The sequence below is a fragment of the Argiope bruennichi genome, chromosome 10, assembly GCF_947563725.1.
Source record: "Argiope bruennichi chromosome 10, qqArgBrue1.1, whole genome shotgun sequence".
In the NCBI taxonomy this organism is placed as follows: Eukaryota; Metazoa; Arthropoda; class Arachnida; order Araneae; family Araneidae; genus Argiope; species Argiope bruennichi.
This window is the reverse complement of record NC_079160.1, coordinates 4,223,823-4,248,418: the sequence shown is the minus strand read 5'-3', so window position 1 is coordinate 4,248,418 and position 24,596 is coordinate 4,223,823. Positions and strand designations below refer to the sequence as shown.

General features: G+C 28.2%; 1 protein-coding gene across 3 annotated transcripts in view; it reads left to right on the top strand.

The window, feature by feature from the left end:
• LOC129988902 (protein fuzzy homolog) overlaps positions 1-19,110 on the top strand; it is a 34,211-nt gene extending 15,101 nt beyond the window's left edge. For 2 of the 3 annotated variants that reach the window (XM_056097189.1, XM_056097190.1), the window contains exons 6-10: positions 2,241-2,336; positions 6,592-6,695; positions 8,549-8,748; positions 12,843-12,996; positions 14,682-19,110. In XM_056097189.1, coding sequence (XP_055953164.1) covers positions 2,241-2,336; positions 6,592-6,695; positions 8,549-8,748; positions 12,843-12,996; positions 14,682-14,742 — 615 coding nt within the window. In that variant the 3' untranslated portion in view covers positions 14,743-19,110. The remainder of the gene's footprint in view (positions 1-2,240; positions 2,337-6,591; positions 6,696-8,548; positions 8,749-12,842; positions 12,997-14,681) is intronic. The other variant, XM_056097188.1, reaches the window with a different exon arrangement.
• The last annotated feature ends 5,486 nt before the right edge of the window (positions 19,111-24,596 follow it).

Here is a 24,596-nt window from a genome sequence, read left to right as displayed (position 1 = left end):
GTTAGTTATATTAAAGTCCCGTATTAAAGCAACACTAGAGCTATTTAGGTACGAACCTCATAATTTTAAACCGAGGTCAGATGACGAGAACGACACCTGTGCTGTTCGTGGCTAAAATTCCATTCTTAGGGGCTAAAGAACCCCCAAGATTGGAAGGTAAGTTTCCTCAAAAAAAGTTCTAAAACGACGATGGCATTTATTTTTGCCATTGATGCTGAAATAGCAGTTGTCTCAATGACTGATATAAAAATGTTTCTGCCACTGCCATTGGGACAACAAAGATGTTAAAACATTTTTCCAATCTCTGTTCTTTGTATCGTGATTAAATGTTCCTAAATTCGAAAGTGCAATTTTTAGTTACATTCAATTATTTAAACTTTAGTTTAATAAAAGCTTTTAATTAAAACATATTTTCAAAAAAATTCTTTTTAAACAAGTACTACAGTATAATTAAGTAAAGTACAAATATATAATGCCAACTTGCCCCCGCGTATGGTGCCAACATACCCCGGGCCCTGGGCGCACTGACACTTATGTAGCTCATTCAACTCGATATTGCCCTCTTATTTTTTAACCAAATTGTTGTTAATTCCGTTTTTTTACCAGCCAAAGGATGTGAGAATGTATTGAAATACAAATCAGCTATTTAATCATTACCAAAAAAATATAAAAAAAATTAAATCAAAATTGGTGTCAACCTGCCCCGGTCAAGATGCAAGATACAAGATGCATTTATTTCTTTTAAAATAAGATTTCAAATTATAATAAAAGATATGGTATGAATTTGAAACAGGATGATTTCAATAGCATTTATTTCTTAGAATTCTCCTTTTGATAAAAAAATTAATTTTTTGTTGTACTATGTTATATTAACTTCTCTTTCTGCAGACATAATTATTCTGTAGTACAACACACAAAAAAAAGCACCTAGCATTCAAGTTTGGAAATGACTGGGTTTCCTTTAACTGAATAATTAATTACCTTTAAAAAAAAGATTGAAAGATTATGTTGCAAGTAGCAATATCTTTGAAACATTTAAAAATAATTTCTTTTCGTGTTAAATAAAACAAAATAAAGAATATATAAACCAAAAGTAAATCAAAATATTTTACAAAATAATGTAGAATCATATTCATTGACCATCAGTTTCAGTTATGCCCAAAATTTATATTATCATTTGCTATCACTGATGGAGTTAATAACCTTCAACTTTTATCAAATGATTAGTTTAAAATTACATTGAAACATTGTTTAAACTTTTTCTTTTCTTCCTATTTTCTTATATTTCTTATTTTAATACATTTTCCGATTTAAATGAATTTTAGACCCAATATTTCAAATTTTAATTACTTCATATTATTCTCATGAGCCAAATTGAATTGTTTCATAATTTTATAAATCATAACTTTTCTGTCTCTGTCAGCAATGAAAGCAAGTATGTATGTGAGTCTATTGGCATTCTTGAGACAGTCTATTTCCTCCGAAAATCAAATTTGGCAAAAATGCACTTTAATGTATGGGAAAGAGCATCATGGGATGAACTTTTCTTCAATTTTTTTATTATTTGCAGATGAAATGAAATTTTTTATGTTTCTTGGTAATAGCTTCTTAAAATGTTATATTTTTAATATAACATACATGACCTAAAAAGTCTTCTTCTAATAATGTAATATTATAAATTTAAATGTTAAAATTCAATATTTTTTTACCTTGTAATTTTTTAAATATTAAGAACCATTTATTTATACTATTATAAAATTTAAAATCTATTCAATCATAGAAATTTAGTTATCCTGTGCTTTTTTATCCTAGCATTAATAGATTCTTAAAGGTACTTTTTTATAAATTTACCATTGTTGTAATAAAAAATTTTTTCATTGTTTAGTCATCTTAAATTGTCTATTAAGAATAATCATTTTGTCTGAAATATCCTTATTAATCAAGAATTTTCATAACACCTATTTTATAAAAAAAGTTGTGGGCATTTTTAGATATAGTAGATGTTAATTTTTTTTTTGTGTGTGTTTCAGTAATTTTTATTCCTGGATTAGATTTCCCTATTGATCCCTATTTTGTGTACATTGATTGATCTCCAAAAGTGATTGGTGTAATAAAAATTATTTGTTTCTCTGATTTAACCTCTTAGTGTATTAATTATATAAATAACCTGGTATTTTTATGTATTTCAATAAAAATTATATTTTGGGATTCAGATATTTATTGTCATTTTTTCATTTTAGAATTCAAATAGATTAATAACTTTGAATTTACTGAGAGATGTTGAAGTGTGTGTGTTGTGCTCAAGTGAGCCACCTTTGGGAGTCTTAGAAGAAGAAGTAAGAATTTAATATTTTACAACAATTTATTGAACTTGTTTTATGCTATAAAGATGGAATTTTGTAATGGATTTTTCATACATTTCTCGGTTTGAATTTTTGTTCACTTGTGTATCCTCGATGACAATACACTGTTTTAATATTTTTAGAGTTTAAATGCTAATTATTTGAATATTCAAATTGCATCTTCTGGTGGTGAATTTGAGAAGAAAAAGATTTCAATATTCTATTATAATTAATTATAAATCAGAGTTTAAAACCAAAGCAAATAATTAAAATAAAATAAATCTACTTTTTAGTGTGCTAATAAAAATATATTTTTAGAAACTGCTTTTATAAAATTAGTATTATTGATAAAATTAAAATTTATAGTGCACCCATATGACAAAGCACTTTCTTGTAGCGATATTGTATCTAATCTCAGTTAATGTGTTTATGAATAGGACATGGAGTGGTGACATCCTGCTCTTCATTTTAAAGGGAAGGGTGATTAAAAGAGATTCCATAATGTTTTAGATGATTCATAGGTAGATAATGAATTTGGATTGATTCTTCTATCACTTTTATATTATTTTTACAATGCACTCTTAATAATAGCAACAATAACATGCTCAAAAATGTATTTAATATTTTTGCAATATTCGTGTGCTTGAATTTAGTTTCTAAGAATTCCAAAATATACTTAAGAATATTTTGAATAATTTATTAAAATTGGAGAAAATATTAAACTGAAATAAAATTAATATCATTCAAAAGCTAAAGTGAAAAGCAAAAAATGTCTTTCGTGTTATAATATACACCAAAGTTATTGTGGAAAAATGTAAAAATTTTGATAAATTTTTAACCATCTAATTAAAATTTTGGAAAAATCCTTTTTATAGTGAGTACCTCCTAAACAAGAAGTGATTTCTCTTCTGTTTTGGTAACTCTAGACTCAATTATCTCTCAAATAACTCTAGACTTTGTGGAAGGTTTTGCACTATTTCTAAATCACGTATGCTGCATATACTTGTCTCTAAACATTATCATGTTAAACGGCCTCTTTGCCACAAAGAAACTATCATGAAAGACAGAAAAGTGATATTCATCTTTATTTATTTATTATTTTGGTGAAGAGATGTCTCTAATCATTGATTGGTTTATATGGGATGAAACAATTAACATTCAGAAATAAGTGCGTACACAAGTTTTTGAAATTGATTGTGCTACTCTAGGAAAATCTTAGAGCTATACATGACCTAAAAAGTCTTCTTCTAATCGAATTTTGATGGAATATGCACTGACATCCTTTATAAAGTAATGATATTTCTATTCTATGTGACTCTCATGTCTTTGAATTTTTTTAAAATCACTCAAAGAGCATTGGTTCATTTGTGACAAGGGAGTATTGGATATTACAGAAAACAGAACTCTTCAATACTTCAGCCTTTTCTTAGCTGAAGCTATCTACACCCTTCCTACCTAAGGGTAGTGCATGAATGAACTTATTTAAAATAATCTTTTTTATAACTATAGTATTATTTATGTCCTCATAAAATTTCTTTATCTCTTTTCTGATTATTTACTGTTAGTTATATTCACTTATCTGCAAATATATATGAATTACCCAACATACAATCAACTGACATCTTTTGCTTAAGTTATTTTCAAATGCAATGGCCCTGATTTTATCATTTCTGCCCAACCATTATTAATAGCTGATGTTTAGCTGTTATTACACACTTCTAATGTTTATTGTTTTTACTGCAATGATTGCCCCCCCCCTTAAATTTAGCGTATTTGAATATATATATATATATAATATAATATATATATATATATTGATTTTTTTAGTTATTACTTTTCAGTACATATGAATTAGTTTCCATTATCAAATGTTAGCATGACTATACCATATTTACATGTTTCAAGGTAACATTAGCAATAAAGCTGACTTTTTAAAATTATTATTATTGTCTCTTTGTTGTTTATTGGCTGGTATCTTTGTTCTGAATAGCTATTCTTAGAAATTCAATAATTACTGAAGTGTATCTGCTAATCTAATTTTAAAACAAAATTTGAGAAGCAAAATTAATACATTTTTTCTTGCAAATTAAATAAATTAATAGTCAAAGTATTTAACTTTTATATGTACTTGTCAACTTGTTTATATTTAAAATAATGTAAATAAGAAGATACAAATTGTTAAAGTATATATAAAAAAAAGCAATCAAAACTATTTCTGAAAAATGGAAAAGGTTTATAAAAACCAGTGCTTATTTAAGTAAAAGTGTGTGCATGTGCATGTATGTGCACCCTTTTTAGTTTTCATGAATAATTTTCTTTCAAACGAAAACATTTGAATTCATTAGGATTTGTAGAAACAAAGCCATCATGTATTTTTTAGTAAAATATACTGTAAATACATTCATATTGTATTAACAATATTTTGCAAAATTTAACAATATATGGCAGTATGAATTATGCAGAATATTATTATTTTTTTAAAAGAAATGCCAAAGAAGTATGAAACATACCAATGTTACATTTTAAAATAAAATACTGGCTTCCCCCCCCCACGAAACTTCAAAGTACATCACTGAACTTAAAACTATGGACCAAGTAATGATTTCAGTTATTACATTCCAAGGATTTACAACTAATCATCTGATTGATTAACAATGAAAATTTTAAATTATTCAAAATATAATGCTATCTAGATATTTTATCTAAATGCAGATATATTATTAATTTAGTTATTACACTATATATTCAATTCGATTTTTGATTAGATTTCAGATTCCTACTCCATAACAAAATGTTTTTTTAGAATGTATAATCATTAAAATAGTTTATGTATACTCAGAATGCAGAATCAATTATGCTGCATTGATGATTGAAGTGCATGAAATGTCAATATAAGCTACTTAGATTCCCAACAGCAGCTTAATATAGTAATATTTAAATTATTTATTCAACTTTTATGCAAATGAATGCAATGTTTTATAAAATTATTTATTTTACAATCTGTGGTAAATATTTTCTTTATGTAAATTTTAAGATTTTTAAATATTCATAAATATTAATGTTAATGATATTTTTTCACTGAATTAATTATTATACAATCTCACTATAATAAAAATAATGAATAATAAGAGGGAGGTATAGAATTAGAAATATTTCATAGGAAAAAGCTTCATTAAATACAAAGGTAATTGATCCAGATGAATTACTAATGTGAAATTCTGCAAGCATCACATGAAGACATTTTACCAAAAAAGTGGGGATGAGGATGCTTGAGGTTTTGATATATTCATTAAAGAGAAGAAATTCTTTTAAAAAGTATAAAATTCTTCATTTGTTAAGATATATTTAAATACAGCTTTTTAAAAAAATTGTGCATTTTAAATTTACCTGAACTATTGAGATATTTCTGTTCTTTGAAATAAAAATTATATATCTTCAAATCACAAATTCACAATAAATTTGATATTCAAGGATATGTTTTATGAACTTAGAAATACAAATCAGAAAAGAGCTTCATTAACTAAGATATTAGTTTTCCTTGTCCATTACCAAATGGGGAAAAAATCCTATTATTTTAATAAATTTATCAAAATAAGTAATTCTTAAAAAAAATTAACTTATTTTATAATTTTTGTTACACATGCAACATAATTAAATACAAATTTCAAGGTATGTGTGTGTGATCGCCTTCTTAAATTAACTAGGCTATATTTATTGGAAATCATATCTCTACTAATAAAGGAAAATGTGTATATGTTCTCTATCTACAAGAAAGATACATAGAGCTACCAGATATAGTTTGAAGAATTATACCAGATTTTGGTGCTTTTCAACCAAAAGAATATTGCACAAAAAGGATTTACTACTATATTTAAAATCAAAAATATTTTTTTAAATGATACCAGCTTGTTTTGCATTTTATTTTATTTATTTAGCAATCATTTTCAACAATCGATTTCATTGTTGCAATGAGATTCAAAGTGCTTACATAGTTTCATAAGATTTTAATTCCTATGTTGGAAGCTAAGGAAAAAAAAACATTCTGCTGATTGATTATCTGTGCAGTTTATGTGAGGATTTGGAAAATGAAATTACATTGCCATAAAGAAGACAGATTATAGTGTTTCAAGAAAACCCCATACAACCAAAATTTTGGTGTTGAGAATAAGAAACTCGCGATTTCAAAGCAGTTCGAGTTGGTGAACACTACTATTAGAAAGTTATCTATTGAACGAAATTTTTTTTCTAGGCACCCAAAATTTGGAAATGTTGCTTCGATACATTAAAAGTTACATCTAGTTTATACCCTAGAAACTTTCCATCTTCAATTGAATTAGACCCCAACATCATTTGGTAAGTTAATTTCAAACAACTTTACACTTTCAGAAAAAAGTATTGATAATTTTTTTTTCTCTTTTTAATGGGGGAGAGTATTATTGAAATAATAGTGCTCTAGGGTTTGACATTAAAATAATTTTCACTCGATTTTCTCCAAATATTTCATTGCAATGATGTATGTACAATGCGTCAAAGGAGCATCCAAACATTTCTTATTGTTCGCAATCTACAAACGTTAAAGTCAAGTAAGCTGTGTCATTTTAATGAGTAATGCACTTTCTTGAAGTCGCGTTTACTGAAAGAGCTATCTTACTATTTGTTTTCATTTCATCATTTGATTTTTTTTCGCAACTCTCCTTTATTTCACCCCTACCTTTTTTTTTTAATAATAAGAACCCTGACATAATTCATCGGTCAGACGAGCTCTTATGTGAAGGATCACTCATTCTTAAAAGTGAACTCAGAGCTGATAGCACTGGATCTTAATTCCATAGACTATATTTAGAATGAGTCCATCTACTACATGAAAAGCATTACTGGAGGAGTAAGAGCAACTGCCGTAAGGTCTTGTAAATTGCCTAATTCTCAGTATGAAAGCTGTATATTAGAGAGAACCATACCCTTTGTTACTCCACATCCACCCCCACCTTGCAGCGTCTCTTTTAACTTTCCTTTGGAATCACCCTTAAACACGATCCTTAATATGGTGTTTGTTTTTGCATGATACGTGTCTCATTTTATTAAATTCTGGAGGTAATCGACCCAAAGTGAAAATTCTCTTAATTTTGAAGATCAGTGTCTTAATAACAAGCATAATCAACGACTGATTTTGAACTGATACCATCAATGGTGCTATAATTTTGATGCTCAGTAACTTTATTCTGTACTAATTAAATTGCCTTTTCTAATTAACTTTGAATAATTTAATAATTAGTTAATAAAAATAGTTAGATATCTGACTTAATGAAGAGAACTTTTTAATCAAGAAAGTTCTAAATTTATAAATGACGATTAAAAATTGATCTTCAAACTGTATTTTTAAAATTATTTTTCTTGCAGGTCTCATTTTTAGATTCACGGATTTCAGCAACTGAACAGTGAAAAAATAATGAAATCTGAGGTCATTCACATCACAATGTAAATACGTTCGAAAGGAAATCTTTTGCGCAATTATTGAGAAGAAAAAAATTTATTTCCAAGTGATGGATTGATGAAATGTTTGCACAATGGAAAAATGCAGAAAATCTGCACATTCTTGCAGTGTTTGGTTCCCTTTAAACCATTTGCCAGGAAAACAATGTTGCGTCTTTTGCACAACAGAAGAAAATCGAGATTGAATTCGAATGCAGTCCTTTAAAATGTTGCCTTTGTATACAAAGAAAGGCATGTCCCGAGACTGAGAGCACGAAAAGAAAAAAATGCATTAGATTTTTAATGGATTTGATTGTCATGTGCAAAATCAAATAAATAATGTGTTTAAACCCAAAGACTAAAGTAAGGTTGCAGGAGCTGCAGTCCCACAATGCCTGTACAGAAAACTCCCGTACTTATGATAATTAAAAAAATGATGAAAGATAAAATATTCATTCTCTCCCTAAACCCTTTGTTGTTTCAGCAGTGAAGCAAATTTATAGGTCCAAGCTAAGTTTATTGATTCCTTTAGCAACTAAGAATATGGCAATGAAGAATGAGGTAAAGATGGGCTACTTTGCCTTTCAGATATTCCCCGAGGGGCACCTCAGATATGGGGATGAAAAACTTCCGTAATGGTGGTTGGTTCTCGATAAAAGTTGTATTTATTAAATCTATTTAGTAATTACTTATATTATTCTTTCTATATTGTAATTGCTTTTTTATTTGTTATTTAGTTTGTTGCTGATCCATTCTGAAACGAATCAATCACTCTGCAGTTCACTGACATCTAGTTTTGCTACTCAAAAATCGACATCAGCACTTGAAATACAGAGACAACAAGAAGCTTTAAGGACTTTATATAAACTTATAGTTGGAACGTATTTCAAAAACAAAGATTCTGAGATGGACAAAAAATTATTGGCAGATAATATGTGTATGTTCTCTTTCCTTATAGTAAAGAATTTCCTTAATGTTTTTAAAAAAGTAATATCCTACTATTTGTTTATACTTTTAATCATGCTATTCAAGAAATATTTATTTAAATTACTATTTTTTGTATTTTTTTTATTATTTATGTTAAGTTAAAAATTATATAAGCAAATTAGATTTTGTAAATGTAAATTAGCTACAAACTGCAAATGAAAAATATTGATGTGGCGTTTTAATTGCTGCTCAACAAATGCTTATGAAATTAGTTTTTATTACAATTAACTATTTAGTTTAAATTCTTTTTATGGATTTTTTTTTTTTTTTTTTTGCATATTCGTTTAATTTATCCTTTTTTTTTAATATCTGTTAAATATTCAATAATTCATTAATAGATATACAAAAAAATGTAATCCCATTTTTAATATTTAATTGCCTGTTCATTTAAAATACAAAAATTTTAAAACCCACCTTTTTCATTTTTTCCTTACAATTCAGAAGATTATTTGAAGAGTATTGCATTAGTAGAGTATTGCATTAAATTTTATTTAATACTAGCCGCCTTTGGCGACCAGCCGGTTCGCCAGTCTTAATGTTCGTTTAAATTTTAATAATTAAATAGGTTGAACCGAAGTTTAACCCCCTTCTTCGCCAAGTTGCGATAACGCGCCAAAACTGGCAATCTTTATTATACACTATAAATGGACATCTGCTCCTTTGCTTTTGAACATTTCGCAAGACCGTTGTTGGCTATTTTTAAAAATTGTGCCAAACAGGGGGTTAAACTCCGGTCGTACCATTAAATATTTTACGCAATTCCAACTTTAATAGATTCTTCATCAAAATATTTTAAAACTTCAAATTTTGAGAGTCATATAATTCACTCATAATATTATGAAGGCCTTCAGTCATAACGTAATATGTATCTCTCTAATTTTCTGTTACCTCTCGTAGAATTTATGCTTTAAATTAAAGTGTAAATGATTAATCTGCAATTAATATAATAATATTTTTTACTGAAACAAAACATTTTTTTTTAATAATATGATTACTGATAACAGAGTCATTGAGCGTTTAAACGTTTTGGGCACTAAAAAATATCTTTCTTAATTTATGTAATATCTCAAGAATTTGTCAACAAAATTTTCTCAGATTCATCATGAACAGATCGATTCATTAACAATGTTTCATTTTAAATGCATCAAACCCTAAGAAAATAAAATGAATCGTTTAAAATAATCGGTCGAAAACAGGTTTAAAAAAACTACTTAAAAAACGATGTACTTAAAATTATAAGCATATACAAAAAAAATATACAACTAACATAAATACAATTTAATTACAAAAGCATGCAACTAACCTAAAAATAATTTAAATCATTGAAAACAGGTTTAAAAAAAAACTACTTAAAAAACGATGTACTTAAAACTATAAGCATATACAAAAAATATTTAACTAACATAAATACAATTTACTTACAAAAGCATGCAACTAACCTAAAAATAATTTAAATCATCCGTTGGTTGCCATGGTAACAGTCAGAAAACAATGCGCATGCGTGAATTTTCTTCGCAGTTACGGTAACGCAAATGCGTGAATTTTTCTACGCCAGTTGGGGTAACGCTATGCAGATTAGACATTTTTAATTTCCTTTATTCTGTGTTATTTTAACTCAAAAGTACTTCAGAATGAATCTGAAACATGGATTAATTAACAATATTTAATTTTAAATGCATAAAACATTAAGAAAATAAACAGAATCGTTTGAAATAATCGGCCGAAAAATGTTAACCCTAGCCTCATTACTGTTGGGAGAAAAAAAAAACTTGAAGCCTTACTCATTTGGCGATGGGGAAAATGGAAGATTTTTTGGCGGGAAAGTTAGTTTTTAATTAATAATTAAAGTTCTAATTAAAATTTCAAAAAAAAGGGACCCCAGGTGCACATTCCCGACCTCTAGGGTATACATGTATCAAATTTGGTAGCTGTATGTCAAATGACCTGGCCTGTAGAGCGCCAACACACGCACACACACATTGAGCTTTATTATAAGTATATAGAGTATAGATGAAAAGGGGAAATAAATAAATGATTTTTAAAATGTGCCAAATAATTGAATATAAATTGATAAAAATAAATAAAAAATATTGAATAGTTGATGAGAGTTGTTGCATCCCATTTGATGGAATTTTCATACGTTGTTAGAAAGAACTTTTTAAGATCTTATCTCTTTGTAAAAAAACAGTTTGTACATAATAGAAATCTGAACACCTGGATAGATTTTCTTCATCGTGAATAATACAAAGCATAAGAAAGGGTTCATTGAAACTTTCATGGCAATGAATGAATTAACCATTTTTAGTAATTAAAAATTGTTTTTATGTGTAGAAAAGCGCGTTTTACTTTTTGTATTATATTGTTACTGAATTAAAATCTTTTATCTATATAAATAAAAGTGAATATTCGTAAATACAATCATACCTCGCTTAACAAGCACCTCTCATAAAGAGTGATTTGCAAAACAAAATGTTAAAAACGAACCTCTTAACGATCAATATTTCGTAGAACGAGTGACATGCACGATCGGGTGTCAGTCTGTGTTGAGCACTTGTTTGACGAGATTCTTTATTTTCTGCATAGCAGATGCTTTGGCCGGAGACCTTGACATCGAGGTATTTTAGCAAGTATTTGTGAAATTTTCATCCACGAGATTATGTGTCTGTACAAGATTATGGGGTTAGAGGGGCACAGCAAAGAGATCCATCAGCTAGTGGAAGAACATTGCCAGAATTCTGGAAGGGCTTATTCAGCTGCTTTCTGTGTCACAAGGAGAAATTTCGAATGAGATAAGGAGAAGAGAGAGAAGAAGAATAGGACCACCAGAACAGCAACTTTCCAGTGAAATAAGGGACATGCTGAAGCACATTAAGAAACTTGACTGCTATTTCTCTAAATTGCCTAGCTGAGAACAAATAAATGCCTTTCTTTAAAATAAAACAGGGCATTATAAATAAATCACATAATTATAAATTTGTTTGGATATTTCTCTTGGGACATCCTATTTCACATGAATTCCTACGGAAAAAAATGTACCTCATTACGAGCGTTTCACATTCCGGGATTTTAGATTCTCGAACAAAATGTATTCGTTAAGTGAAGTTCCACTGCAATTTAAATTCAATTGCAAGCCAAACATACCTGGTGAATCCTTAAATATTGTTCACAAATACAAGGAAGAAATAGGAAGATTTTAGTAAAGGTTTCATGACAGTTTAATTAAAAACTTAGTCTCCATGTGCACAAAGATTATCTAATTTTTAGTGTTCCCATTCTTATTGAAGAAAATGTTAATATTTTGAATCATATTATGTATTTGCATTTAAATGACCACTCACAATGCTTAACTACATTGTGCGTCATTCTTTTAAAAAACTATTGTTAACATGAAAAAGTAACTGTATTTGCCTGTTTCTAAAACATAATTTATCCCAGCAATTATTCTTATTCACATATATATATATATATATATATATATATTCATGTTGATATTCAATTAAAAGTTAATTAAAAAACATTTTTTTAAAATTTTTAACATACTTACATATGACGTTTATACTTGTAACTGTCATTAGCCTGATTCAATGTGCGATAAATGTAAATTTTAGTATAACAATATCTTATTTTTTTTCCCATTATACCTACATCTAATTTTTCTCACACATACACATAACACAGGGAATTGAAAATAAACACATGGAAGGTTTAATGAAAATTTTGTAACAATGAACTAAATATTCTCCTTTTTATACATAAAGAACAGAAAAATACTTTCTTCTTGATTGACGTAAAATATATCTGGCATTTTTAAAAATATTAAAAAAAAAAAAAAGTTATTGTATGTTTTACAAAAAGGCAAAAATGTAACATGCTGAACGTATTTAGATGAAAATCTGAATCTGTAAGCAAATAAACATCTCTGAGCTATGTTGTACATTTTTTTTTATTTTTGATAATTATTAATTCCTTTTAATATAGTTTTCATACTTAGAACTGGTGTTTGTGTGCGTAATTCATAAATTAATTTCTCTAAATATTTTATAGGTTCCTCATTTGACTATGGTGATATTGATTATGGGAATTGCCAGCCTCTGGAATATTACATATTTTTAGAAGAAAACAAATGCTACGTGATTAATGAGCAACCATTTCAGATTTATCTAGTATATAACAAAATGATACCAAATTACGCTCTAAGGTATGTATCGCTAGTCTGTTTTCCGTTTTTATTTTATTAATGTAATTCATCTTAAATTCTCATTGTAACTATTTTCATTCCAGAAAATTTTCTAAATTATTTTTAAAAGAAAAGTTAAATGTTGAAGAAACTTGGCTGATATTTTTTATTTATGTATATGAAAAAATTAATTCTGATTCGTTGAAAATAAGTAATATACTATTATCACTCTAACAGATTATTTAAGGTTTGTTAAAAAATTTATTTCAAATTCTACTTTTCCAAAAATTTCTACTGGTTTTCAACTATTTCTATTATTTTTAAATTAAAAACTCTCTTTTTTTCATTTAAAGTTTCGCCAGTTGAATTAAGCAATAAAATAAATACATGAATATTGATGAAAGTTTGTTTTAAGATACTTTCAATGTTATTAGAATTTAATGTTTTATGTGGAATTTTAAATGTAAAAAATTTATAAATCTATAACATATTTTTATTTTATCTAAGTATTTAAAATAATAAAGGGAGACCGCAGAACCAATCGTCGAATTCTCAACATTTGTTTCGTGTGAAAGCTTAGGACTTCTAGATATGCCATCAATGGTCAATTGCTTACCTTCATCATCCATATTAAAAATAAAGAAATTACTTAAATGTACATTCTCTATGGAGAAAAACCGGGACTATTTCTTTAAATATAATCACTTGACGGATTTCCATAATTTTTATTTCATATGAATGTTTATGACCCTCAGATACTTCATCAATGGTTGTCTATGCTCTCTCTATATTTTGAGATACACCATTTCCTAGTATAATACTCTATTCAATTCCTCTATAATACCTATGTATAAACAGGAAATGCGTTTTTTCTTCGAAAATTTGTCCGAGGCGACTCGAAGTGTGTAATATTGCTTAAAGATGCCAACCTCCAGTCGATTGTTCTATTGGTCATGAAGCTCTAGAGGTCTGTTGAAGTGGTGAGAAGATTCAGATCCAATCAGGAGAAACAATTAGTCAGAGAAGGTGGATGTAGTCGGCGAATATTCAAAATACTTATGTAAATTGACTATAATTCAAGTTGCACTTTCAAAATAGTCCATTGATGAGATTGATCTCATATTTTATCTGAGTAGGCATGAAGCTATTAGAATTTATTTTGAGAAGGAAAACAACAATTCAAAAGTTGACTGATAGATGACATTTTACTCATTATAAGATGCTAATTAAAAGATGTTACATGTTGTTGTGGACTCTTGTTCAAAGCCCTTCGACCAGAATAAGTTGGTGCCACAGCAGATATGGGAAAAATGTGTTGTATTCCACAAACTGCAGAAGATGCAAGAATGCAATTGGTTTTTAGTTGTTCCTAAGCCAAAAACAAAATTTTATAAAAAGAATGTAAAATGTTTTTTTTTTTTTTTTTTTTTTTTCCAATTTATATAGATTGTTTCCCTTAAGCGCTCATTTGAAACTTCACATTTTGAATTAGATAAATTTTTAGATATGGAAGTTTATTTCTATGCAGATTCTCACTGTGCAGTCAGTTAAAAATGAGAGCTTTACTTCTGAGTTTTAACTATAATAACATCTCATCCCTAATTTTCATTTTTATTTTATCTCATGCATTATTATTAGTTCTCTAAGCAGTTGTCTTTCGATCTGTTGAAAAATAAAAATATGAATATAATTTTTTTTCTTTGCAGATCTGTATCTCATAAAACATTGAAACTACTAACTGAAAAAAATTTATTCCCTGAGGTATGAGAATTCGTTTACAAGAATTTCGTTGAGAATGGAAGAAATACCGAGCGATTTTTTTGTATTCCTTTCCTATAACAGGAAAATTTTGTGAAAATTTTAAGTTGCTTCGGCGCAGCATATTCTGCAACAGGATCTTGTGCCAAAAATCTAAATCTAAACCTAAACCTATAACAGGAACATATGTTATTTTTTATATTCCAGTCAGTTATACTTTGAATCATGTGTCTGTTATGCATGTTTACATCTTTTTATCTGTATAAATCAAAGTGATCCATAAATAGTCCATAATAGTCGATCCATAAAAGAATCCATAAATAGTCGTTTTCATAACAATCCAAGTTACCGATTTTTTCACTGCTTTCACATAAAAATATTGTGGAGTAGAAAGAAGGTTTCGTAATAATTAACTAATAGCTTTTTCTTCAAAATTATGTTTCTTTTTATTTCTAATGGAAATTTGTAGTTTTTGCTACAAGCAGAAGCTTTGCATCTTTAATGATGCCACAATCAGTGGCGCATCGTGAGCTCATAAATTTGAAATGCTGTAAACATATTAATCAAAAAATGGCATTTAAAAAATAATAAACCCTTACAAACCAATAAATTTTTAATTTAAAAACTGTACTTGAAATGTGTTTCATTTCAAGCATGTCAAATAACCAGTATATAATATAAATTCCTTATAATTTTGTAAATAGTAAATTTATGTAAATGTTGAAGTGATAATTCAGTAGATAATTCCCCTACACACTTCTGTCTATGCCCTGTGAGCATGATAATAGTCGTCCAAAAATGAATATTAAATAAAATGTATAATAAATCGTCTGCAATGTTCATAGTTTTTTGCATGTAATAATGGATCCTTCCTTAAAAAAATTTCATATCTATAATGTTTTAAAAAAACTATTTATATACTTTTTTATTGAAGAGTAACCTCTAACAGAAAAAAATAAATATCATATAAACCATATGCGTGTCTGTCGAGACGCCCTGCAGCGAAACTCATAAACAACCAATGAGAAAATGCAGTAAAAAGATAAGAAAACAGAGTGACAGAGTTAAAAAAAAAAAAAATCGATTGGACGCGCTTTAAGGGAGTCAATTCGAACTGCAATTCTAATGCCGTTAAATTCAAAGGGTTGTTTTTGTTCTTTGAATGCTATTCAGTTCCAGGCGATTTGGATGCTGTCCTGAGTTATTCGCCGAATATCCCCGACCAGCGTTTTCCTAGCTTCTTGTTTCCTTTCCTGTATTGTTTTTAATGCCTCTTCTCCGTTTTCGCTATCATTGAACTCTCAAAATTAGGAAACAACCAAATTAGATTAAAAAACTTGAATGCGACATTTAAAAATAATTTTAGAAGGTTTTGACGAGTCGCCAACGATAGTGTCGAGAAGAGGGGGAGGGGGAAGCATCTAAAACATTAAATAATGATAAGGTAATAAATAATAAACAGACTATACAAAAGAGATCTAAGAGAGTACAAACTAGAAGCGATTGCAGAACAGGAAGCTTTACTTGTGCTTTCAACTTGATCTCGTGTCCTTATTCGTGCCTAAATTTAACAGGTTTCCAAGAGAGACATCAGGATGAGCAGGTTCCAAATCTGGAATTTCTTTAAAGACTTGAAAGTCATGAATTATCTGGGTAAATAATAATAATAAAAAAAAAAGATGTGTTGTATTTTTTCTCTCTCATGGATAGTTCGAAAATGTAACAATGAATAATATCTGTGAAGACATTTATTATTAAGAAACATATTAGTTTGGAATTTGCTTAAAAAACACCACCTTTCCTAGTTTCGCCATTTTGTTATAATATCCTAATGCATACCTATGTGAAAATATCTACGATTTCTTTTAACGGCGGTTTTCTTTTTTATTATTTTTCTTTCTGGTAGCGGCGATGAGACTTTCTGATACAAAACTTTGTTATTCTGTGTGTTCTCATTAACCGATTTGATATGACAGCATACTTACTGAACTAACATAGCGAGATCAGTACAGTTCGTCTACGGCCCAACATCATATTTCACAAGTGCACATTCATCTTGCAACTTGTATTTTGAATTTTAACTAATCACTCCTCTGTTTTTGACAGTAAGTAAGAAGTAAACAAATACTTCAAGGTCTTCGTGATGTTTGTTTAAGAGTTATTACCGCCTGCTTTTAGTTATAAAGTGTTTAGAAATAAATTTCCTGTGTAAAAATTAAGAAAAAGATTATATTAATGTTAAAGAAAATATTTTGGCGTGATTTTCCAGTAAAAATGTTGAAAAATTCAAATATTTTCAGATGAATGAATTAAATTCTTTGTCTTTCTTAGTATACATAAAAATAAAAGTCAATATTTCTATTGACAAGGCGTTTTAAAATAAGTTGCTTTATAAATAATTTGGGGACTCGAGCACTCTTAGTTTGCTGGAGCCTTTTGACATCGATTTATTAATAATGATTTTAAATGATTATAATGAAGCATTATTAATGATTTTAAATGATTATAATGAAGCATTATTAATGATTTTAAATGATTTTAAATCTTGAATCAATGTCTTGTCATATTTGACGTATCGTTGTTGCAGAATTTACCTGTACCGTGCTAAATATAATGCTTGGAATTAAATTACCAATCATATTTAAAGTCTTGTAAGAAAGTGTTAAAATTGCAAAATTAGTTTATCATGGCTTAACAAATATGATTGGTCTGCTAAGGTGGGAAAGACTTGTTTTGTATGTTAGAAGGTACTTTTGTTTCAACCGACATAAAATGGGTTAATACTGGATGGCATTTACCTTCCGATGAAACAAGATGTCTCAAATGGAACTTTGTCATCGACGATAAAATTATAATTTTGTAAGAATCGATATTTGGAATCGCATTCACAAATAAATGTACGAAAACACTAACAATAACCTGGCAATATTAGTTTCGAAATCTGAACACTTATCTATAATGTGATTGATTGAAAATAAGAATACTGTCCCAGGTTGCAAAATAAATGTGCACTCGGAAAATATGCGGTCCAAAATCATTAACTGGCAACGAATGATTAAGAATAAAGCGAAGAATTTTATGTAGTGTAAGAATGATGGTTAGAGATCTGTGATTAACTAATTTTAAGGATTCTAAGACATCTTTACTATCACTGAGAATTATATAATGAAAGAAGAATAAGGCCTTAACTCACTCGAAGATTTTACTGCTTTGCAGTGTATTTAATAATAATAAAAAAAAAAATTCTCACTTAAAAAAGGAATTTAATACTCTAGATGTGAATTGTATCATTTATTTATTTGTCCAATTTGTCGCTTTTGGCGACCAGTTTGTTCATCTTTAGCTTTTTACTTATAAAGAAATATTAATATGTATGTGTGCTTGTGCACTGCAAGATTCGCCGTTTGTCCTGTAACTAACAAACTTGGCACGCATATAATTTGGTGGATAAGCATCTGAACCTCGGAGCAATTAAAAAAAATTAATTAGAATTTTAATTAATTAAAAATTAAATGAAAATGTGAAGTTTTTTAACCAAAACTTCCGAAAATATTACAGCACAAAAAATATTTTCATATCTTAAAATTCAAAAAATGACATTTTTAATTCTACTAATCTGGTAGTCGTGCCTGTATATCGACAATTTTTTAAAGATATCTGTTTGCTCTATTTTCAACAATAGACAATTCACTGTTGCTCTGAAATTCAAACCGTTTTTATTGTTTCATCAAACCTTGAATTGCGTGGTTTTCTCTTGTTGTTGTAAGCAAAAGAAGAAGGATTCTATTAATTATCTATGGAGTTTACTAGACGGAAGTTACAAGATCGCGAAATTAGAAGATGGATAAACTGGATATTTATGTAAAATCCAATATAGCTCAATAAACAGAACATATACGACAATTAAAGTAAACGGCTTTAATGCTTTACAATTTGATGAAATCATAGTCATGCGAATGTGTATAAAAAATTTAACTGGAATGAAATATAACCAATATTTCTGTCAAACCATTTGGTCACTAAAGGTGACTAGTCGTGATTATTTTTTCATCGATAATTGTACTGCAGAATCATTAGATTTTTATCATTAAACTTACATTAAATACAATTAAACAACAAAAGAACTCTATCATTACTGTCACCAGATTTCAGAGAAAGGTATGATGGAACTGTGACTACACATTTTTAAATGAATTTTTACTTTAAAGTGCAAAAGTAGCATCCGTATACCATTCTAAAGGGCAAAGAATACTGACATTATACATTCCGTTGTATACATTTCCGTTGTATATAGGAAAAAAATTGTAGCAGAAAAGGGTTAAATTCAGAATATGTGATATTGTTCCCATATTACTACACTTGGTTAAAGAACAAAGTGCGTGTAAATATGACTGATTTACCGAAGAAAAGTATCTATTTTTATATTCTCTGCATACGGAAATATTTACTTATCAATTCCAGTTTTCAGATAGACAATTTCAAACGAGATTCCGATGAGGCGGTTGGAAGTTTAATGTGACACAAAAACGAATTGATGTATTCTCGCCTCTTCTAAGATTGACGTGCGTACGTGAATCCCGGGGCTTTCACAATTGTCTTTCTTTTTCTACATATGAGAATAAAAAGGCTGACTTTGAGACAAAATTGTTGCCTAAAATTTTTAATTTCTTTTTCATAACTTGTTATTCACGGTTGCTGTCACAAAATATTTCTAAAAAATTTAAAAAGAGAGAAATTTAAACAACGTTATTTTATCATCCTGTTCGGTAGATTCTGTATATGGAGCTTTCTTTTGCTAAGTTTCTACCTTTATTCCTCATGCCAAATGGTCAGTTGATCCCAGCAATAAATTCAGGAACCTTAAATGTCAGAAACAGTCGTCAACATGGTAATCGCCCAGAAATGGCGTGCCTCGGAGTTGAATATTGGCTATCCAACCCGTAATCACTCCAAGCCATTTGAAATGTGGTTGTGTGGGGGTCTCGTGAATGCGAAACGTCAGATTTGTGTCTAAATGCACAATGATGTAGGCTTCCCGAGAAATTGGAAAAAGTAGAGAGTAGAAGCAGGGAAAGAAATGGCTTGGCATGGAGGGATCATGAACGACCGATCTAATATGTCTTGCAGCATGGTAATTAGATTGAAGCATACTGATGAAAAATTTTTAAAAAGAATTATTCAGTATATGGGATATATTTTCCAATTAATTTATTATCGGGCTTGGTTTATAAGTTCCGTAAAGCATATATTCTTTAATAATGAAATAAAATATGAAAGTGAGGGTTTATAACGGTATAACTGGAGAATATAAATACATAAATGGGCCTTTTATTCCTGAAAAGAGGAATAAAACCGTGCAATTAAAATATTTGTAAAAACAAAGAAAACGGTTTTAGTTTCGTTGCAAATTGTACAAAAAAGGTTTTTTTTTTTTCTAATTTTTAAAATTATGGAAAAATGGTATGATATTTAAATAAGAATCATTGAAAAATATTTTTAATCAAAACTTCATGTCAGTGAAAAATTTACTCTTGTGTGACAATGTTTTTGAAATGATGGCGGAATAGCCATAAAGATCACTCCATTTTTAGTTAATTAAAATTAAAATTTAGAAAAATCACCTCGATGTGCACATTTTCCCCTTCCATTGTATCAAATATGGTATCTGGGTCAAAAGTTCTAATGTATAGAAAGCCAATTGCTCAGAGGCGTGCCTGCATAAAATTGCTTAAAGCATATATTAAAACAGCGCCCGGCCGGGTTTTTTTTTAATAAAGTATGATTTACATATTCCGCCTTTTCCTGAAACTATATGCTAGAGAGCACTGAGATTAAAATTGTAATGAGACTTGTATAATAATACATAGACTACATTACATTTTATATTTTCTTACAGATTACATTTTCAAAAATACAGATAATTTCTCAATGTTACTTAACTTTAATTAATTTAGTCATTAAATTTATTTCATTTTGATATTTTGAAAGCATTCATTGCTTCAAACAATCGGGAATGAATTGAGAGAAGTCCAAAAACAAAACAGCACGAGCAAAAATGCATTACTATTTGAATTAAATTTTGGTTTATGAGCAAAATGAAGATGCCTTGCATGTTTTGCAGTTAATTACGTGAATGATTTCAAGCCTTGCATCTAAAAAAAGTAAGCCGAATGGTTTTTAGAAATATGAGATTTAATTATCATTAACCAAGCATTGAAATACAATAATTTCACATTTCATAGTTAATTATAAAATACATATTTAAACTAAATTACCAACTGAATAACAAATTAATGTCTTAGACACATTTTTGAAACTAAATATAATAACCGTCTTATGAAATGCATGAACACATATATATCTATAAAATAAAAATTTAAAAAAATCATTATTACCATCTAACCACGTAAAAAATAATGCATCATATGATGCATAAGATTTCAAAATATAAATTATCATATGTCTTGATAATTAGCAAAGGAAAAAAAGAAATTACCACTTGCGACTGAGTGATTTAAGAATGATAGACGCCGGCTGGCTCAAATAAAATTATATTTAAGATCTAATTCGCTACAGTCACAAAAACTTTCATAGAATACAATCAACACTTAAAACAATTTAGACAAATCCTAACAACGATTATTTTCCGATGGCTAGAGGCTGGCTATTAATATTTCTTCTAGAGGGCTATCCTATTTGTTACTCAATTAAATATTGTAAAATATCTAAAAAGGTTACATTTTTGACGAAAAATATATCTAATTTATCACACACACATACATACAAAAAAAAAAAAAAAAAAAAAACCCTTCGAAAACTTTAACCATTGAAACCACATATAATTCAGACCGCCATTACGAGAATTATATTTCTTATTATATTTGAGGATTAAAATTTATGTATTTAAACCAATTATATTGCATTTATGAATATCAAATTTATAGCTATAGATACTTTTTGAATAAGAAGGGCTGATGGTATTTTATGAAATGCATAGTTGAAAATATCGATCACTTTTAAAGTTATGAAAATAACTAGAAACCTAGATAGTTCGTGTACACTTAATAAATGCTACATGACAAATCTAATCCTGAAATAAAATGACTTGGTGAGCAAAATCATATTCAGAGAGAAAAAGAATACTAACATTTGTATGCTAGAAAATCGCTTACAACTTTTTTTTTTTTAGTAACTTATGAGTAAAGTAAAATCCTGGATTAAAAAGTTATCTGGAATATAATTATCTTTATCAACAAACGAATAATAAATGATTCAGAACCTTATGAAACAATGAAATTTGAATTAAATTTAAACTTTGAAAATTACTGTTTTAAATGATATTTAAAAATTTGTTAAAATAGCAGAAAAAATACACACTAAATTTATATTATTGAAAATATAATTTTGGAATTATAAGATGGGGTAACAATTATTTTTGAATGATCATATTTTCAGAAAGATCATTAAAAGCGTAATGATATTATTAAAAAGTTAATTTTGTTAACTTTTTAATTAATTTAAAAGTTCGCACTTTTTTGATCTTTTAAGCAGAGTTCTATGTTTCCAAAGTATTCGGAACAAATTTTTAAGTCAAATAATCTAGCTTGTAATGCGCCGTCAAATAAGACAGATACATTTTCTCTCATTATTAATATAATTATAATGAGCTTTGAATATGGATAATTCTTTGATATAAAAGGCATTATAAGTTCATATCACAAAAATGGTAAAACAAAAAATTATAACATTGATCCTGAAATTTTGCTAAACTTCTTCAGTAATAGAAATATTCAGAAAATTTGATATGTTATAACTTAAATGATTAAAAAGAATTTTAATACGATATTCAAACAGTTACTTGTGTGAAAGTTTTAAACATTAGAAAAATGTAAAGCAAATATGTTTTTTTTTATCTCGTGTTTAAGGAAAGGTAGAATTCACACAATATATCGGATAAAGTACAAAAATAAACCCACATTATTACGATAATATTGAAAAAAACAACAACATATACACTGTTTTTAGGGATTGCAATACCGGACCAAAATTTCAATACCGGTATTCGGTATTTTTTAGATCTTGATACCGGTATTAGAAATTTTAGAAAAAGAAAGAAAACACAGGTGTTTCTTTGTTTTATTTGCCAGTTTTGTTAGAGAGTGTAAATATCACAAAAAATGATTTGTAACTTATAAATTATAACAGTATATAATCACAAAAAGTAAAAAAATATCTTATTTATTTAAATCACAAAAAAAGTGTAAATATCACTATTCAGTCTGTGGTACTATTACAAATTTTTGAAATGTGATCTTAAAAAACATAATACATCCATTGTACTGTCATTAAGCCTGAAAAGTAATTTTGTGTAAAAATTACCAGCTGCCGAAAACGCTTTTCGGCATCTACGCTAGTTGGTGGTACTGTTAGCAATGCGCGATATACTTTTTCCAAGTATTTACCTCTAAATCTCTCATCTTCAAATAAATCGATTTCTCGTCGGATGGTTTAGGATATAGCTGATTTCTGTATTGTATTTTGGTTCGTTGAATTTTTTTTTTATATATTTATCGCTAATTCTAATTTTTGTTCAAGAGACAATTCCTTTTCACTATCGACAGTAGTGACATCATAATCTTCGATAATTGAACCGAATTCTTCTGAATGTGGATAGGTTTGTGGGTAAAAAATTTTAAGAAAATTTACTCTCAACTTAATCAGATTTGAATTGGTTATTTTATTTACTTCTTTTTCATTTTCATTTGTAAAATCATTATAATTATGGAAATACCACAAGACATTTTCTATTTCGGTATGCCTTTCTTCTGTGCGATTTTTCAATGCAATATATAATTCTTCAGATAGTGATGTGTGCTGTTCTTTCAGTGACTGCAACATTGTTGCATTAGCTGTTATTAAATTAGAATCTCTCCGATATAATGCCTCAGTAGTCAGTTTTATTGAAAGTAGAGCGTTATAGTTCTGGATATTAAGTCGAATTCACTATCTGAAAAATTAATTTACAGGTTTAAGTCGATTATTACTTTTTTGGATTGGATTTCTCAGTTTCAAAAATCGTTCCATCATTAGGAGTAAACTGTTCCAATGTGTTTTAGAATCTAATATTAACATATATTCTGTTTTATTTTCAGTTAGTATATATTTTAGTAATATATCCTTTTTATAGGGGAACGTTTAAATATCTTAACAATTTTTCGAACTTTATAAATTATAGGAAGCAATTCTTGATAGGTTAATATTTCATCCTCATTAGCAATATTTTCTTCAACAATTACATCGTCATTATCTTCATTTTCAATATCACTCTCACTCTTACTCTCTTCAAAGTTGGAATCCGAAGTTTCTACATCCACAGTATTTGGATTGTTCTGTTCTTTATTTTTTTGGTATAATACATCTATTACTCCTAATTGAATTCCATGTGCATAGCTCAATTGCTGATTTGCATCAATCAACTTTCCAACTTTTTTCATAACTGTTGCTCCATCAGTCGTTATGGGTACAATATCTTCTTTCAGAGATAATCCAGGTTTCGTTACTTCAGATTTAAGCAAATAATTAAGCCATTAATTAGCTAATTAATTTCGACCGTTAGGGTGACATAAAAACAAAAACGTATACCATTTTGCTATGTTCGCGATCCCTGAACATATAGTGGTGACAATTTTAAAAATTTCTAGTAAATACCGAAAAACCGGTATTTAAACTTGTGAATACCGGTATTACAAAATTGTACAAATGGCTCAAAATACCGATATTCGGTATTGCAATCCCTAACTGTTTTCTTTATCCATAGAAATTTTAAATAGTGATAATTACGACTGATTTGCCAAACAAGTGAA